The sequence below is a fragment of the Taudactylus pleione genome, unplaced genomic scaffold (assembly GCF_031769625.1).
Source record: "Taudactylus pleione unplaced genomic scaffold, aTauple2 ptg000960l, whole genome shotgun sequence".
Taxonomy (NCBI): domain Eukaryota; kingdom Metazoa; phylum Chordata; class Amphibia; order Anura; family Myobatrachidae; genus Taudactylus; species Taudactylus pleione.
In genome coordinates this window covers 365,944-383,924 of record NW_028285361.1, presented here as the reverse complement: position 1 = coordinate 383,924, position 17,981 = coordinate 365,944, and the positions used below count along the sequence as shown (strand labels likewise).

Genomic DNA, 17,981 nt, shown 5'->3' with positions numbered 1-17,981 from the left:
CGACAAGCGTGCGTCTGTCTGTTAAAGGGTGGTGACACCCTCAAAGTTTGCTACACAAACAATTAAAATATTGTTCTTTTTTTTTTGGTCTTTGTGAAATGTGTGGGCTGTAGCCGCACCTGCATCCTTAAAGCAGCAGCGACAAGCGTGCGTCTGTCTGTTAAAGGGTGGTGACACCCTCAAAGTGTGCTACACAAACAATTAAAATATTGTTCTTTTTTTTTTGGTCTTTGTGAAATGTGTGGGCTGTAGCCGCACCTGCATCCTTAAAGCAGCAGCGACAAGCGTGCGTCTGTCTGTTAAAGGGTGGTGTAACTCTCAAAGTGCTCCAAAAAATAAAAAACTATTTTTTTAATGTGTTTGTGACTTGTGTGCGATGTAGCCGCACCTGCATCCTTAAAGCAGCAGCGACAAGCGTGCGTCTGTCTGTTAAAGGGTGGTGACACCCTCAAAGTGTGCTACACAAACAATAAAAATATTCTTCTTCTTTTTTCTGTCTATGTGAATTGTGTGGGCTGTAGCCGCACCTGCATCCTTAAAGCAGCAGCGACAAGCGTGCGTCTGTCTGTTAAAGGGTGGTGACACCCTCAAAGTGTTGTACACAAACAATTAAAATATTGTTCTTTTTTTTTTGGTCTTTGTGAAATGTGTGGGCTGTAGCCGCACCTGCATCCTTAAAGCAGCAGCGACAAGCGTGCGTCTGTCTGTTAAAGGGTGGTGTAACTCTCAAAGTGTTCCAAAAAATAAAAAACTATTTTTTTAATGTGTTTGTAACTTGTGTGCGATGTAGCCACACTTGCATCCTCAAAGCAGCAGCGACAAGCGTGCGTCTGTCTGTTAAAGGGTGGTGACACCCTCAAAGTGTGCTACACAAACAATTAAAATATTGTTCTTTTTTTTTCTGTCTATGTGAATTGTGTGGGCTGTAGCCGCACCTGCATCCTTAAAGCAGCAGCGACAAGCGTGCGTCTGTCTGTTAAAGGGTGGTGACACCTCAAAGTGTTCTACACAAACAATTAAAATATTGTTCTTTTTTTTCCGGTCTTTGTGAAATGTGTGGGCTGTAGCCGCACCTGCATCCTTAAAGCAGCAGCGACAAGCGTGCGTCTGTCTGTTAAAGGGTGGTGACACCTCAAAGTGTTCTACACAAACAATTAAAATATTCTTCTTCTTTTTTCTGTCTTTGTGAATTGTGTGGGCTGTAGCCGCACTTGCATCCTCAAAGCAGCAGCGACAGGCGTGCGTCTGTCTGTTAAAGGGTGGTGTAACCCTCAAAGTGTGCTCCACAAACAATAAAAATATTCTTTTTTTTTTTCTGTCTTTGTGAATTGTGTGGGCTGTAGCCGCACCTGCATCCTTAAAGCAGCAGCGACAAGCGTGCGTCTGTCTGTTAAAGGGTGGTGACACCTCAAAGTGTTCTACACAAACAATTAAAATATTGTTCTTTTTTTTCCGGTCTTTGTGAAATGTGTGGGCTGTAGCCGCACCTGCATCCTCAAAGCAGCAGAGACAGGCGTGCGTCTGTCTGTTAAAGGGTGGTGTAACCCTCAAAGTGTGCTCCACAAACAATAAAAATATTCTTTTTTTTTTTCTGTCTTTGTGAATTGTGTGGGCTGTAGCCGCACTTGAATCCTCAAAGCAGCAGCGACAAGCGTGCGTCTGTCTGTTAAAGGATTACATCGGTGACAGCATCCAAGTAGGCATGTCAGACAGTCCGTACCTGTACTGGCAGGAAAAAGAAGCAATTTGGAGGTCCCTGTACAAACTGGCTCTATTTTACCTGAGTTGCCCCCCCTCCAGTGTGTACTCCGAAAGAGTGTTTAGTGCAGCCGGGAACCTTGTCAGCGAAAGGCGTAGGAGGTTGCTTCCACAAAATGTGGAGAAGATGATGTTCATAAAATGAATTATCAACTCTTCCAGGGAGACCAGCCTCCAGAACGTACAGAGGGACCTGTGGTTCCAGCAGGGACGAATTAATACTCTGTGAGGATGAGGATGTACACACTGAAGAGGGTGAGGAATCGGTGGATGAGGAGGATGAGGATGACATCTTGCCTCCGTAGAGCCAGTTTGTGCAGGGACACATTAATTGCCAGCTTGTTTTGTGGGGGCCCAAACGAACCAATCATTTCAGCCACAGTTGTGTGGCAGACCCTGGCGCTGAAATGATTGATTTGTTAAAGTGTGCATGTCCTGTTTATACAACATAAGGGTGGGTGGGAGGGCCCAAGGACAATTCCATCTTGCACTTCTTTTTTTTCTTTGCATTATGTACAGTTTGGGGCCTAGTTTTTCTAACTGCCATCCTGTCTGCCACTGCAGTGTCACTCCTAGATGGGTCACGTGTTTGTGCCGCCCACTCGTGTCGCTTAGCATAGTCATCCAGCTACCTCGGTGCAACCTTTTGGACATGAAAACACTATTGTGAGGTGTGAGGTGTTCAGAATAGACTGGAAATGAGTGGAAATTAAGGTTATTGAGGTTAATAATAGCATAGGAGCAGAGAAACCAACAAATTCTGTGATTTTAGCTGTTTTTATGCTTTTTTAAAAAAAAATACAGATCCAAAACACAAAACCCAGAACCCAAAACACGGAAGGGTGGTTTTGGCAAAACCAATCCAGATCCAAAACACGAAGAAAGATCCAGATCCAAAACCAAAACACAAAACACGAAAAGTGGCCGGTGCACACCCCTAATATATATATATATATATATATGGGTTATTTTACCATTTGTAGATCCAGCAGTAATGATATATAGACCTGTGTTACATGTTCCATAGGTCAGGAAAACTTGCATGCAGCAGGGTAATTCAGGTATAGTTCTTATCAGGTTAAATACCTGAGAGTTATATAAGCAAAACTGTGTTGGGTCTTAAATAGACTCCACATTGTGTTAGAACTGCTGAATAAAATAAGCCTGACAGTGATGCTGTATTCTTTGTTGGCCTCTTAATAATTTACTGCTCTTTTTATATGATGCAAATGATGTGCACTGTTACTTCAGTAGTATGCGGCAGGGAATAAAAGAGGAGAACCACAAAGGAACACCAATATGATGTTATTAGTTTAAGTACTATCATGAATCACCCCACTTATTTATGTAGTGTCTCCATGGGTCCTATGTGATATGAGGATGCTACTTCTCGGCTTAAATTATCAATAATAAAGACTCAATAAATTATAAAAATTATATAATAAAGGATACTTAGCACATAGGGATTGTATTTTTTCTCTAGTCAATCTACTGTCTTTATCATGTCACTGCTCTAATGAAGGCAATAAATTGGTATATTTTAATGCAGAGGTTCTCAAACTCGGTCCTCAGGACCCCACACCGTTCATGTTTTCCAAGTCACCTAGTAGGTGCACAGGTGTATTCATTACTTGCTGACACATTTTAAAAGTTAGACAGGTGGAGCTAATTATTTCACTTGTGATTCTGTGAGGAGATCTGGAAAACATGCACTGTTTGGGGGCCTGAGGACCGAGTTTGAGAACCTGTGTTTTAATGTATACTGATAAAAGTGAAGTTTTCCATTTGACACTATAAAGCCACGTACACACTAGACGATAAGTTGGACGATTTGAATGATAACGATATCGTTATCGTTCATCACGTCCAATATCGTCCAGTGTGTTAACGGTGAACGACCAATGATGCGCGCTCCCTCGTGTCTTTGAAGATGTCGTTCATCGCCTGAACATGCAGGCCAATATATTGTCAGGTTGTGCATGTTCAGGGATGAGGGAGGGTGCCGACACTGAACGATATCGTTAACGACATTGAGCCCGGCACTGCAGGGGAAACACTAGACGATATCGCTCATGGAGCATATTGTCTAGTGTGTACGCAGCATTAGTGACCCTGGCTGCATTCTTATGATAGACCTACTTAGTCTTTCCCCTCACTCTGTGCAATAGTTTGCTGATCAGTGAATTGATAGATAAATTGATCTGCAGACCTTATTATGCAAAGCTGTTCCCAATTTGAAATTTTGTGCATCGTGCCTGTTGTTTCTCTGTATTAACCCCTCAGTAAAATGACAGCCGCTGATAAAAAAATAAATAAACCATGGGAACCATGAAAGGAAATAGATACCCATCTCGGCTAATGTTATCTAGTGAGTGGTTCCCTCCTATCTGCTGCACCTGGTAGGAACCTTATCTATATTGCCTTGTCTGCTACATACAATGGTTACACTTGCAACCCCTTGTCTCTGCTACTGTAAGAGCGTAGAAGCTGTCGTCATGCTGCAATTCCCAGCATGTTTGCCAGTAAGTTCTCATTGACAAAACAAGCATGTTTTGTTAAACATATTAAAACAAATTATTTTCAATCATCTCATATCTTGGTCAGCATAGAAAGAACTACAGTAAGAAAAACTCAGTTTTAGATCATAAATCCCATTTAAGGGCAATCTACCCTTTTAACAAAACTGTTAGTCATCATCTCCAATTAGTCATACTCATGTCTGATATAATCCTCTTATATAAATAACACTTCAATTTTAAGGAAAAGGACTGAAAATCTAGACTTACAAGTTGGCTTGAAAATGTAACAATTTAAATAAACACTGTACTCTCAGCAAGTAGATATAAAGCTGGGATGCATTTAAAATATTTAAATCTTGGAATACAAATGGAGAACACACATTAAATGTGGACATTGGTCTGGGTACTGTAACTGTGTACCAAAATGTAATCCACACTGTGTACCAAAATGTAATCCACTTTGATCTCAGAGCCATATATATATGGGATAATGCACTTCAATTTATAAGGATGTTATAATAAGTCACCAATAGGCATATATATTAAAGAATATTAGCAAAATATACTCTGAAAACATCCATTTCTGGAAGACACCCGCAAATGTTAAGGATCCCCGAGATTTTAGAAGGAAGATCTACATCAAACATCTCAAATATCTGCTGTAGTCCCCCCATTTCCAAACATAAAGCCGGCCCCATAGGAGCTTGTCCCTGGTAGATAATGCTATCTGACGATGGCATTAGCCAACAGTCGCCTATGGGCTACTGTAGTGCAGGTTTTACAGGTGAGGGATTCTTAGGATCCCTCTCCATTTGCCCCTACTAACACATGCAATGGCTGCCCCCAGCCCTTGCACTGTACAGTACAAATGCCAACACCAAACCCAGAAGCAGAGTGATAGTGTAAACTTCCAGCTCTTCACCTGAATGGTCTCTTATTGGAGCCTGTGTCCCAGCATGAGTAAAATGCTAAATTCCAACAAAAATATTAGTTTTTGCTTTGTGAATTTAGGCAAAAATTATTACATCTGCATTAAAAATGCAGATATGATAAATAGGGCCCCAAGTAGTTCTGTGACCATTTAAAAAAACAAGGCTGCAGGCCAAGCATTTTTAAAGAGATCACCGAAATCAAAGGTGACTACTGATAGTGTACCTGCTGAGCCTTCACTTCAGATACGTTTCAAACACGTCCCTTTTGAGGACCATCTTTACTGAATTATGTGTGGCTGCTTCCTAGTGTAGTGATATTGTTGTGTACCTGGGCACCTGTTTGCTTCGGGTGTTGTCTCTCTCTCTCTCTTTCTCTCTATCTATACATTTATGCACTATGTAATTATAACGATATTATATCATTTAATCTGATTAAGCTATGTAGTTAATTTTTAAGAATGATTGGCCCATAGGCATAGAGGTGATATATTCAGCATCCTAGCGTGTGGGATGCTGACGGTCAAAATACCGGCGCCGGAATCCTGACAGTGTCGGGATCCCAACTCCAGAATCCTAACCGCCGGCATCCCAGCTCCAGAATCCCAACCGCCGGCATCCCGAAGGTAAGTACCGGGGTAAGGAAAGGGTTAGGTTTAGGGTTAGGCACTAGGTGGAAGGTTAGGGTTAGACACTAAGGGGGGAGGGTTAGCTTTAGGTTGCAGGGTGGGGGAGGTTAGGTTAGGTTCAGGCACTATTGGGGAAGATTAGGGTTAGGCACGAGGGTTAGGGTAGGGAGAGGAGGAGGGTTAGCATACCGACCAACAAGTGTAAGTATGTGAATGTGTCGGGATCACAGCATAGGGATTCTGACCGCCGGAATCCCGACTGCCAGCATACCATACCCAACCCGGGATAGAGGTACTGTAGGTAGGGCAGCGGCGCATTATGTTTCAAATTGAGTCACCTGTTGCAGTGGCATTACTGGGGTTAATGACACCCAGTGTGCTGTACTCTCCCTGTCACCCCTCCCATGACCTGCTCGCAAAAGGGGTGTGACCTTGTGTCAACGAAGCCACGGCCCCTGATACATGACATTTTCGTCACACTAAGGGCTTGCCCTGCCTCTCTCCCGGCACAGTGGATGATGCGCGCATCATTAATCACTGCTGCTTGCCGCTCGGTGACATCATCCGAAGGGATGACACCAAAATAGCAGAGCACCCCCTTGCAGGGGCATAACTAGTTATTTGAAGGCTCCATAGCAAAAGTTTGTAAGGGTTTTCTATGTACCTACCAATGGGAAAAATTGTATATAAAACATGTCACTTTGACAAAGAAGATGCCCCCCAAGCTCTGAGCCTCATAGCAGCTGCCTGCACCTAGTGCACCTATAGTAGTTATGCCCATGCCCCTAGTGACGCCACTGGCCTGCTATGCATCTTGCGGCATCAGGCAGTAGGGAGCAGGGATAAGAAGACGCAATTTGCAAGAACACTCCCTATACAGTAATTTGGGAGTCTCATGAACATTCCAAGGAGAGCAGATAAGAATATAGCTAGCAGGGCCATAACTAAGGCGGTAAAGCCAGTGCCGTTGCACAGAGCACTGGATGCCCTGGGGCAGACCGGCCGCCACCACTATCTATATTAGCCGGACACCAGCAGCAATGTATGTTATGCAGCGGTGCGCCCAGGCAGCGCAGCCCTTCTCTCACTCCGGAGCTCCGCCTGGCGCCTGTGACTATCCTGTGTGTGGTGAGAGACGTCATGATGTCTCTCCCACACCGGTGCGCCCAGGCAACGGAGCTCCACCTGGCGCCTCTGACAGACCCGACTCCTATTTATGCCTCTTTCTCTCCATACCGCCTCGCCTCCTTCTCCACCTCTCTGTACCGCCTCTCCTCTTATCCATGTGACGCCTCCTCCTTCTCACTGTGCCTTCTAATGGACCAGTGTGACTGAGGACACAGACATTGAGGTGAGGGTGCTGGTGACACAAACATTAGGAAGCAGGAACTGGGGACACAGACATAGAGATGAGGGTGATGGGGACACAGACATTAGGGTGCAGGAACTAAGTACACAAACATGGAGGTGAGGGTGATGGGGACACAGACAGGTTGCAAGAACTGGGTACACAGACATGTGTGCTGGGGATACAACATGAGGTTGCTGGGGATACAGACATGAGGGTGCCAGGGATACAGAGAGGGTGCAGGTGCTGGGGATATAGATATCTGATCACTGCAAAAAAAAAAAAAAAAAGTAAAAAAAAAAACTTATCAGAGTCCAGGGCCGGTGATCGGTGCTCCGGTGATGTCCTCCCTCCGGTCAGCTGGTCTTCCGGCTCCTGCAATGTGACCCTGGTCAGCTGCTGCATTACACTGCTGACCGGGTCACAGTGCAGGATGGGAGACCAGCTGACCAGAGCCCCGGAGGGAGGACCTCTCCGGAGCAGCGTTGACCTGACCGGAGGTAAGTAAAAGTAAGGGAGGGTCGTGGGAGGGGGGACGGACGCAAGGGTGGGTCGTGGGGGGAGAAATTGGGTAGCCGCGGCCAGTCGGTGCATGCGCGGAACCTTGTCACTTTATATTTCCCGAAAAATACAGTGATAAGACTGCAGAGGGGATTCGCAGGAACAGAGCTTTATCACAAGTTGTCCCTGCAAGGGATTTTTAATAAATCCCTGTGATATTGCCTGAATTTGCAATGTGAATTCAGTCGGTAATATCACACTACAATCTGCATTTTAATGCGGATTGTAGTAAATAGAGCATAGTGGGCAGAATTGCCCAGCTGCTTTTTTAAACTCAAGTGCAGTTGAAAATATCACGCTTCAAAGTGATATACAGGTTGAGTCTCCCATATCCAAATATTCCGAAATACGGAATATTCCGAAATACGGAATTATTTTGGCATGACTGAGATAAGGACACCTTTGATTTTTGATGGTTCAATATACACAAACTTTGTCTAAGGCACAAATTATTTAAAACATTGTATAAAATTACCTTCAGGCTGTGTGTATAAGGTGTATATGAAACATAAATGCATTCTGTGTTTAGATTTGGGTCCCATTCCAAAGATATTATGGTATGCAAATATTCCAAAATACTGAATATTCCGTTATCCAAAATACCTCTGGTCCCAAGCATTTTGGATATGGGAGACTCAACCTGTACTTACATACACAGAATAAGAACCAATGTTGACAATTGCACTCAACAAGTATAACAAGGGAACTTGCGATGTGCAGTTGGTCTCTAATAAGTGGGTGCTGTCAGGTATGAAATCATTCAGGGATGAATCCTAAAATTGTACATGAGAACCAGTGACAGAGGCTGTGGCAGTGTTACATCTCTTGTCTATAGGAAAACACACACAATCTCTGGCTTCAGGTGTTGTTTGCAGTGTTTTGACATTTTTAGGTGTCAGTTGTCATGAGAGAGCACAGCTGACATACAGTAATTCACTAAACTGCAAAGAAAGAGACTTAAGGAGGAAAATAGGCATTTATACTAGTTTGGGGAGAATAGTGTACAATAAAGACTTTACGTGAGAAGATATTTATTGAGGAACTGGTGGAACCAGATTATTCACAAAACCTTCTTTCTTTGTGATATCACCTCAGAGTTCATACAGTGTGACAAGTTGAACACCTTGCAGATCAACAAAAACTAAATATTATTTAATCACTTGTAAGCTTCATGGATTTTTTTAAAGGCAACTATATATTACAGACATACCAAAAATAATATATACACATAAAATCAATTATACATAATATTAGTGTTCTTAAATAAGGATATGTAGAAAAAAAACACTTTGGGCAAGACGCAAAGATGTAAGTAAATCATTTGTAAATTGTTCAAAATAAGCATCCACGGAAACAAATGCATGTATTAATCTATTGGGAAAGATGTACGTATCTCTAGAAGCGACCACATCTGTGACTGTAGCCAGTGGCGTCATGAGGGGGGTGCATTGAGTGCAGGCCATACTTGCCTACCCTCTCGATTTGGCCGGGAGCCTCCCGAAAATTGGGTGCCACTCCTGGCCCACCGGAAAGGCAGGCAAGCCTCACGGCAGCTGCCGACCCCTCCGCCCCCCCTCCCTGCGGGTATAAGAGAAGCCCCCGCATTGGGGGAGGCCCATGATGCGATTCGCGCAGAATTGCACCATTTTGGCCCAGCTCCCTGCTTCACAATGCCGGTAATAACCACAAGGACGGGCCACAAGGACGCGATCATGTGGTCACGCCCTCGCTCTGCCCACAAAACTGTCCGGCCACGCCCTCTTCATTGTCAGACTGAAAAGGTTTAAACAGAGAGTGATAGAGGAGAATGGTGGTAAGGCGGTTGTAGACAATCTACTCAAGAAATTTGGGGGCAAAGGGGAGGAGATGGTTGATAATTAGAGAAAGTGTCAGGATCAAGGGTGTTTTTTTAAGAATAGGGAGACAAGGGCATGCTTGAATGTAGAGGGGATTTCGCCTGCTGAGAGGAAAGATGAAGAGATGGGGAAGATGGAAACAGGCAATGGGAGAGACGGAGCGGAGGAGGCAAGAGCTTCAAGGAGAGAGGTTAAAGGCAATGAGGACCGGGCTAGGGTCGTGGCTTCATTTTCAGATACTGGGGAGAATGAAACCAGAGTTGGTAAAATGTATGGGGAAGATAGGGAGAGGCAGGCTAGGAAGAAGAGGATAGGATGATGAGGGTTTGGTTGGATGTGATGTCTTGAAATATGGATTCAATTTTAGATGTGAAGTGGATGGCGAAGTCAGTGAGGAGAGGAGGACTGGGAGGAGATAAGAGTCCTGAAATAAGACTGTTTAGAGAGGGAAAGGACAGTATTGTAGGTCGAGAGCATAAATTTGAAATGGAGGAAGTCGGCATTGGAGGGCGATATCCTCCACTGTCACTCAGTTTGTGAACACTTTTGCAGGTATCTGGTGCATTTGGGATGCCAAGGTGGAGACGTGGATCTGTAAAGGTGAGTAGTGACTGCCACAGAGTCTAGAGCAGAAGTAAGCGAGACATTATATACGGAAACATCTGGTCAGGGCAGCAAAGAGAGACAATGGGGGAGAGAATTAAGTCGGCACAGTAAATAGCCTATGTAGTCAATAAACAAAGGGTGCACTCACTCTCTTACGAAATGCAAATATACATCACAGAGATCAAAAACATGTTTCTAGAACTGTAGCTAAGTGCCTAACTAACTTGTAATAAAAGGTTTTGTAGACATACTGTATTCTTAGACACGGATTGTGTATTTAGCTGATGCACAAACCATTGAGTTTTAAGCGAACATTTCCTCTGAATCAGCTGGAAGACATATTTGTTTTCATTATGCAGTAATTTAATAAGATGCAGAAGAAAAGTCAGAAAAACAACATTAAGTAGACTGACATAAATGTTTTCTAAGTCACTTGTGTCTTTTGTTCTGCGACTTTGGGCCTGATTCATAATTGTACGCTAATGCCGCCGCTGATGCTTCTGTGTATGCAGCTGCGTGCGAAAATATACAAATGTCACAGCCACCGGGAGATGTACTGAGGCACCCACCTACAGCTTTGCAAATCCAAGCATCCACTAAAATGCCACAGCCTCTGCGTACAAACACGCTGCGTCAGTCATAGATCATTTGATTGTTGCAGTCCTGAGTGAGTCTATGGTCCTGCAATGTGGCCGTGGGTTTGCATACGGGCTTGCAATCGCATGATAAGACACCCCCCCAAAATGGTTGCATCACGCTTGCATTCCATACTTGCCTACCTTTTCTTTCTGCTCCCCAGGGGAAGCCCGGGGAGGAGAAGCAGGTGGGTTGCGACGAGGGCAGGGCATGACGATTTGCGTCATTAAGCCACACCCCTTCACATTAAATTACCATGTTTGGTGCAAATTTGAATGGGGGACTGGGCTAAATGACGCGATTAATGAAGAATCGCGTCATTAAGCCCCGCCCCCTACACGGGGACCCGAGATCACCGCAGAAATTCTCCCCGGGATGCGTGAGAAATGCCTACCCTTCTGGGGGTGCGGGGGTTACCTGAATAATCGGGAGCCTCCCACCAATTCCTGGGGGTAGGCATGTATGTTGCATTCCTTGCAGCCACTTCCCGTTACCCCCCCCCCACCACCACCTCCCAATGCTCCCTGACTGTCAATCACACTGCAAATAAATAGTCACTATTACATAAAACCATGAAAACCTGCTGCTCATGGTGTGGTGCATTTTCATGCATTGTGCATGCGCACTGGGTGATACTTTTACAAATATAATCTATTGCACTTGTAGTGCGTGTTAATGCATAGGAGCAGGATAATATAATATAATGCTCACTCTATGTCGTTGATCAGAAATAATATGCAGTCCAATACAAAAAAAGCAGCATGCAAACTTTAGTAAGCTAAATATATTTTACAATTAATTTTGCTTTATGCTAGGCCACTTCCTGTGTAATTGATGCAATTTCGATGTTGCAACATATTTGTGACATATCCTTTGTAAGGAGTGCTGTGCAGACATACAGTACAGTGCCATAGCAGCCACTATATGAGAGAGCCAGGACTCTGTTTTAGTCCAGTAGTGGTACGGTGCACTTTATGAAGAATGCCAGCAATGTAGCATGGCTTCAGGTCTTTTCTAGTCTGCTAGGGCTCCTGTTACAGCGACTTGTGCAGCTATTGTTGTTCTCTGATCCATTTGTGGTCACTGGAAAGGAATAGACTCACTATGAAAAACATACCTGAACCAAATGTCGTAACTAGACTTTTTGGTGCCCTGTGCCAGAGACAGCATTGGTGCCCCCCCTCCCTAATTTTTAAATAGGGACATAAGATAGTGCACCTGAAGAGCCATGGCCTCATGGGAAAGGGCCAGGGAAGAGATAGGGGAGGCCAGGAGATGCTGGGGATCAAAGAAGAGGAAGCTACAAGTGGGAATGATAATAAACACGAAAAGTGACAGGCCTGAACAGTGCCCCCTGCCCTGCGGTGCCCTGTGCCATGGCACAGGTCGCACCACCCTAGTTACGGCCCTGAAGATAAAACATGTACAGAGTTTGATATTCACAAACTTATGCACACTGAACACAATTTGTTGCTGGCGGCTTTGCAAATCCTAGCGACTGTGTACAAAGATGGAACATCTGTCGCAGATCAGTCGATTATTGGACTTCTGTGTAACCCTATGGTCGCGCGGAATGGCCGCTGTGACTGAGATGCCGCAGCCATTTTTACTGCATACAGGAACGCAGTCGCCTGCTGAGTCATGCTCCAAAAAAGGTCGTAACACTTCTGGGTTTTCACCACTCCCCCCCATCCCGTTGCCACCCACAAATGGGCCCTGTCTGACAATCATGTTGTGAATAAATCTTCACTGCAAGCGACATTGGTACCCGGGGCGTCCGGACGATTTTATGTTTGGGGGTCAACATGAGCGTTGACCGTGGACAGTCAGGGTCTTTATAGCAGCCAGCAGGCCCTGCACCACACAGAAGAGGGGGTGTAATGTGCAGTGCTTTTACCTAGTCCTTACAGTTCAACTCATCCCCCCTTTTTAATGTTTTTTGGGGGTGCGAGCCACCCCCCCCCCAGTCTGAAGCAGGCCCTGACTGCGGATTCACCCATATGTGGAGTTATGTACATCTCTGCAACCGGACTAACCCTATGCATACACTTAGGGGTCTATTTACTAAGCACTGTTAGGAGACAGAGTGAAAAGTGATAAGGTGCCAGACAATCAGCTCCCAACTGTCATTTTTCAAACACAGCCTGTGAGATGACAGTTGGGAGCGGATTGGCTGGCACCTTATCACTTTTCACTCTGCCCCCTAACACTGCTTAGTAACTAGACCCCCAAGTTTTATAGTGACATCATTATCTGTGTACACATCAGTGTACACATACACAACCTAAGTACAAAAGATTCAGCTGAAAACAAATTTTCTTTGTGAGTGTGAAATGCTACAAGTGGATCACCAGATGCTGTAGAACTACAAGTCCCAGCATGGCATCTCAACCTCGACTAGACAGTTTTCCAAAGGCCGATAAAGGGAATACTAACATTTCTTTGTGCAAATCATTAAATGTCCATGATTCATCTAATAATATGGAATGCATACTGTACTTTCATTCAAACCCTAGAAGTTTACATTGACCAAATCAATATTTTATTTTATTTTAAACTGTGAGAATGTGTAACAGAAATGAATGTCCTACTTACACAATTTTAAACATGTACTGCATAGTGTGCCACAGTTCCTCCCACAGCTATGCTGCAAAGATAAGAGTATATAAACAACTGGTCATGTGCTCAGACACCGTACATCAGTGGCTGCATGATCTTCATGCATTTCAGTGTAGCTAGTAATGTTTGCTATTGTGTTTATATTGTATATGGGTGAAAGAAATGAAAAATATCTTACTGTACCTCATAGATGTAAACAGAAGAGATAGGGCGTATAGTAATACTATATGCATTAAAAGTGTCAATTGTTTTATCTTTAATTATTGAAACTTAGTTTTATGTTAAAATCTGATAGCATCATCAATAGGTAGCTGGTTTCTATTTGTAGCAGAGATAGGCTAGCTGTAAAAATACTTTCACAGATCTTAAAGACAAGCCATGTACAAATGCCAAGTGGTTTTATAGCTCACAGTATAAACCTGCAATTGTATTGGTCATCTATGAAATTATATAATCAGTCTGCAAATGTCATACAAAAGATGAATATAGGCAACAAAACTAAGGGAAATTGCGGTGACACTTGAATTAACAGGATGTTAGGCAGATGTTACAGCAATATAATAGTCTTCACCATCCCACACTATGGATACTGTAAATCAACATTTCACAGTCTCAGGGGCATATTTATCAGTTATCATGCTTTAGACCGGATCATTGTAATTTCTTATCTGATATTTACAATAAAGCTGCGTATCCACATGCCGATTGAGGAACATTTGAACGATTACGACATCGTAATCGTTCAGTAGTTTCTCATCCTGTAGGTGGACGATATATCGTTTAGTGCAGGCACCCTCCCTCATCCCCGAACATGCCCAATCCGTAGTTATCGGCAGATTGACCGGCATGTTCGGGCGATGATTGGTGTCGGAAACAACCAGCGGGAGCGCGCATCACCGGACGTTTCCGACATTTTACTGCCCGATCACTGCACAATTAATGAATGATAACGATGTCATTATCGTTCAGTCGTCCATTAATATTGGCAGGGGGATACGTGTTTTATGAAATGATATACCCCCACAATATATTAATATACACATGCAGGATGTGTTAGGACTGATTGCATCAGAGGTCACTTCACTTCTCTTTGGGGCTCCTGTGTTTGCGGCATCTACTGACCTCGCATGTGCACTGAGAGCTCCGGAGGAAGCCTCTTCCAGTAACTTTTTTGAAATGTAACCCATAGACTACAGCGGCTAATGCCATGAGTAATCTGCTGCGGTCTCTCCTTCATACATTTGGGGGATCCTTAATATTTGCGCATATCAACCAAAAGCAGGTGTTTTCGGGAACTATGCCGCAAATATACAATGATAAATAGAATCTGTTAATAGCACTGAGATGACAACAGAACTCTGCTGTCAGATGTGGTTTTAATAAGACTAGAAACATTTAAGGCCAAATTCCGCCAACAAAACATGCACAATTTTGCGGCCCAACTAGGAATGAAGTGCTAGTTTTGTGGAACAATTTTTCTCACCTCTAGTAACAATGCAGAAAACAATGTAAGTCCCATTCCTGAAATACTGTGATTTATAAACACAAAGCCATTGACCCACCCATGCTGGATCTTGTAGTTCCACAACAACTGGACAGCCATAAATTGTTTAAATCTGATTTAAAGGATGATACGGTATGTGTTATCACAGATGATCCTCACTAAAGTCACAAATGGGAAATCTACGTATTTTTGATGGGAACAGGAAATATGACATTGGACAGACGTTGCAAAAACAATTACTTCTGACGTACACTAGGGGGTTTTCCAAAAAGTTTGGGATTTTGGGTTCATTTTGCACCTCCCTAAAAGTCACGAGACACCCAACGGCTGCAATGTTATAGACCATTCATCAAAAGGACAAGAGTATAATTCTTTTTATAGATTCCTTAACTCAGATCATTTCCTTGCAGATACATACGTCTCACAAGAGAAATACAGATATTACTGACATGACTGGCAGATGCAGGGACAATCACATCCATATCACTGTAACGCATATACAGCAAGGGTAAGTACGCACAATCTACAATCCCTATACACCTTACTATCCACAAGCAGTACAAATAAATATTCAATATACAGTATTTTCTCTACAGCGCAATGTTGTCAGGAATTGGCAGGCGGAGAATGACTTTAGGTAGGCACACTTGCTACCATACTAGCACACTGCTGCATCGGGATCATAAAAGGCTGATGCTTATGGTATTATTCCAGCCACCAGAGTGTGCAGGACAGAAAGCAGCTCTGTAATACATTGTGTCATTCTGCCAGCTCTGACCCTGCAATGCACTGAGCAGACACATTTGTCTCTTGCAAAAAGAGAATAAGCCGCACCATCTGCAGTACTGTGAATGAAGAATGGCTTTGCCTGGCTTACCTCGTCCACTGTTAGGGGCATACAGATCCGGTACTCCTTCACCAGCATCCTGGGCCCAGCTCTGATTGTGCACTCAGAGAAAACTTTGCCAGGCTCTGTGAGTCTCCCTCACCTTGCAGTATGTGCTGGCTCTCAGCAGGGCTCCAGGCACACCTTTGCATGAAAGTGAAAAACTCCACCTACCACTACACACACACACAAAATGTTAACTCATTGGTGACTTAATGTAATCGGTTGCTGGGGGCACAAGACACCAGCAAACCTCACACCTACTGTACAGCATGAAGCTGCTGCTAGGAGTCCTGTCAATGTTGTGTTCTCTTCCTCCCTCCCTCCCCCCCCTCCATCTAATTCCTTCTCTCTCTCTTACACTATCCCCCTCTCTCTCCCTCTATTTCTCTCTTACTATCTCTCTCCCCCTTTCCTTCACTCTCCATATATTTACTTCCTTCGCTTCTTTTTTTCCTCTCTCCATCCCTCTCTCCTTCCTTCCTCTCTCTCTCTCTCTCTCTCTCTCTCTCTATTCATCTATCTCACACTCTCTTTCAACCTTTCTCATCTTCCTCCTTTCATTCACTTGTTCTCTCACTCTGTCATTCACTCTCCTTTTTCTGTCCCCTCTCCCTTTGTCCCTCCTCCACACTCACCTTTCTCCTTCTCTCTCTCTCTCTCTTTCTCTTTCTCTTTCTCTCTCTTTCTCTCTCTCTCTCTATCTCCCTTTCTCTCTCTCTCTTTCTCCTTCTCTTTCTTCCTTTTACATTCTCTCACCTTCTCTCTCTCCTACTCTCTCCTTAACATCCTTCTCTCTCTCTCCAACTCTCTCTCTCTCCCTCTCTGTCTCAGTCTCTCCCTATTTCTCTCTCACACTTCATCTATCCCATCATCTCTTTCCTTCCCTCTCTCCCTCTTTCCCTTCACTTCTCTTTCTCTCTCTCTCTCTCTCTCTCTCTCTCTCTCTCTCTCTCTCTCTCTCTCTCTCTCTCTCTCCCTTTCTCTCTCTCTCTTTCTCCTTCTCTTTCTTCCTTTTACATTCTCTCACCTTCTCTCTCTCCTACTCTCTCCTTAACATCCTTCTCTCTCTCTCCAACTCTCTCTCTCTCCCTCTCTGTCTCAGTCTCTCCCTATTTCTCTCTCACACTTCATCTATCCCATCATCTCTTTCCTTCCCTCCCCCCCTCTTTCCCTTCACTTCTCTCTCTCTCTCTCTCTCTCTCTCTCTCTCTCTCTCTCTCTCTCTCTCTCTCCCCCTCCTCCATTCTCACCTCTCTCCTTAACCCTGTCTCATTTTCTCGCTCCTTCACACCTCTCTCTCTCCCCTCTCTCTCTCTTCCTCTCCCAATCGAACATCCCTTTCTCTAACCCATCCCTCTCTCTATCTCTCCTTTCTTGCCTCTCTAACAAACGATCTCACCCTCCTTCTCCATTTCATCATTATGTTTTCTTTTTGCTTTTCTGATTGATTTCTGACTTCTGCTTAAGTGTTCATTTTCTCCTGCATTATTTACTAGTATACGGTAGGAGCAGACACAAAATCACTATAGTGCATTATAGTTGCCAATTTAGCTTAGGTCATATTTACAGAGCACATATTTAGACTAATAGCATTTGTGATGGTTAGTTAGTGTATTTATGGTTCAAAGCAAATTGAAGTGATGGAAACGCTTGTCACCATGTATACAGTGATAACATAACTATGTTATTTTGTGTTCACTTCTTTACTCCTCCTAATCTTGTATATTGGTTATAAATTAATTACTATATAAAATACAAGTTTTCTGACCTTTTCCTTTTCCATCCATATATTAGTGTTATTGCCTTAACAGAATATTGTTTTTTTTCCAACACCACTATAATATGACACCTATATATTGTATTGCATTTGAGGAGCACTGTATATGTTTATATTCAGAATTACTTACATGAACTTTGTTCCTACACATTCTCCGTCTTACAAAAAGACCAGCATAATTGTTTTGTTTTACTGTGGTTTATGTAGTTCATTTAGCTATGAAACAAAAAATATTGCAGTGTTTTTGCAATGCAAAAGAAAACAATGGTAATAATATTACTGTATCAAACATATTATTGTCATTATGTTTATTATTACTCTTATAATATAGCCGAATACACTGTACCAAA

General features: G+C 43.5%; 1 protein-coding gene across 1 annotated transcript in view; it reads right to left on the bottom strand.

The window, feature by feature from the left end:
* The window catches only part of LOC148473149 (cytoplasmic phosphatidylinositol transfer protein 1-like), a 125,560-nt gene extending 109,491 nt beyond the window's left edge, over positions 1-16,069 (bottom strand). Inside the window, exon 1 of the mRNA XM_088460030.1 lies at positions 15,843-16,069. Within this exon, the coding sequence (XP_088316156.1) occupies positions 15,843-15,890 (48 nt within the window). The 5' untranslated portion in view covers positions 15,891-16,069. The remainder of the gene's footprint in view (positions 1-15,842) is intronic.
* Positions 16,070-17,981: the final 1,912 nt, after the last annotated feature.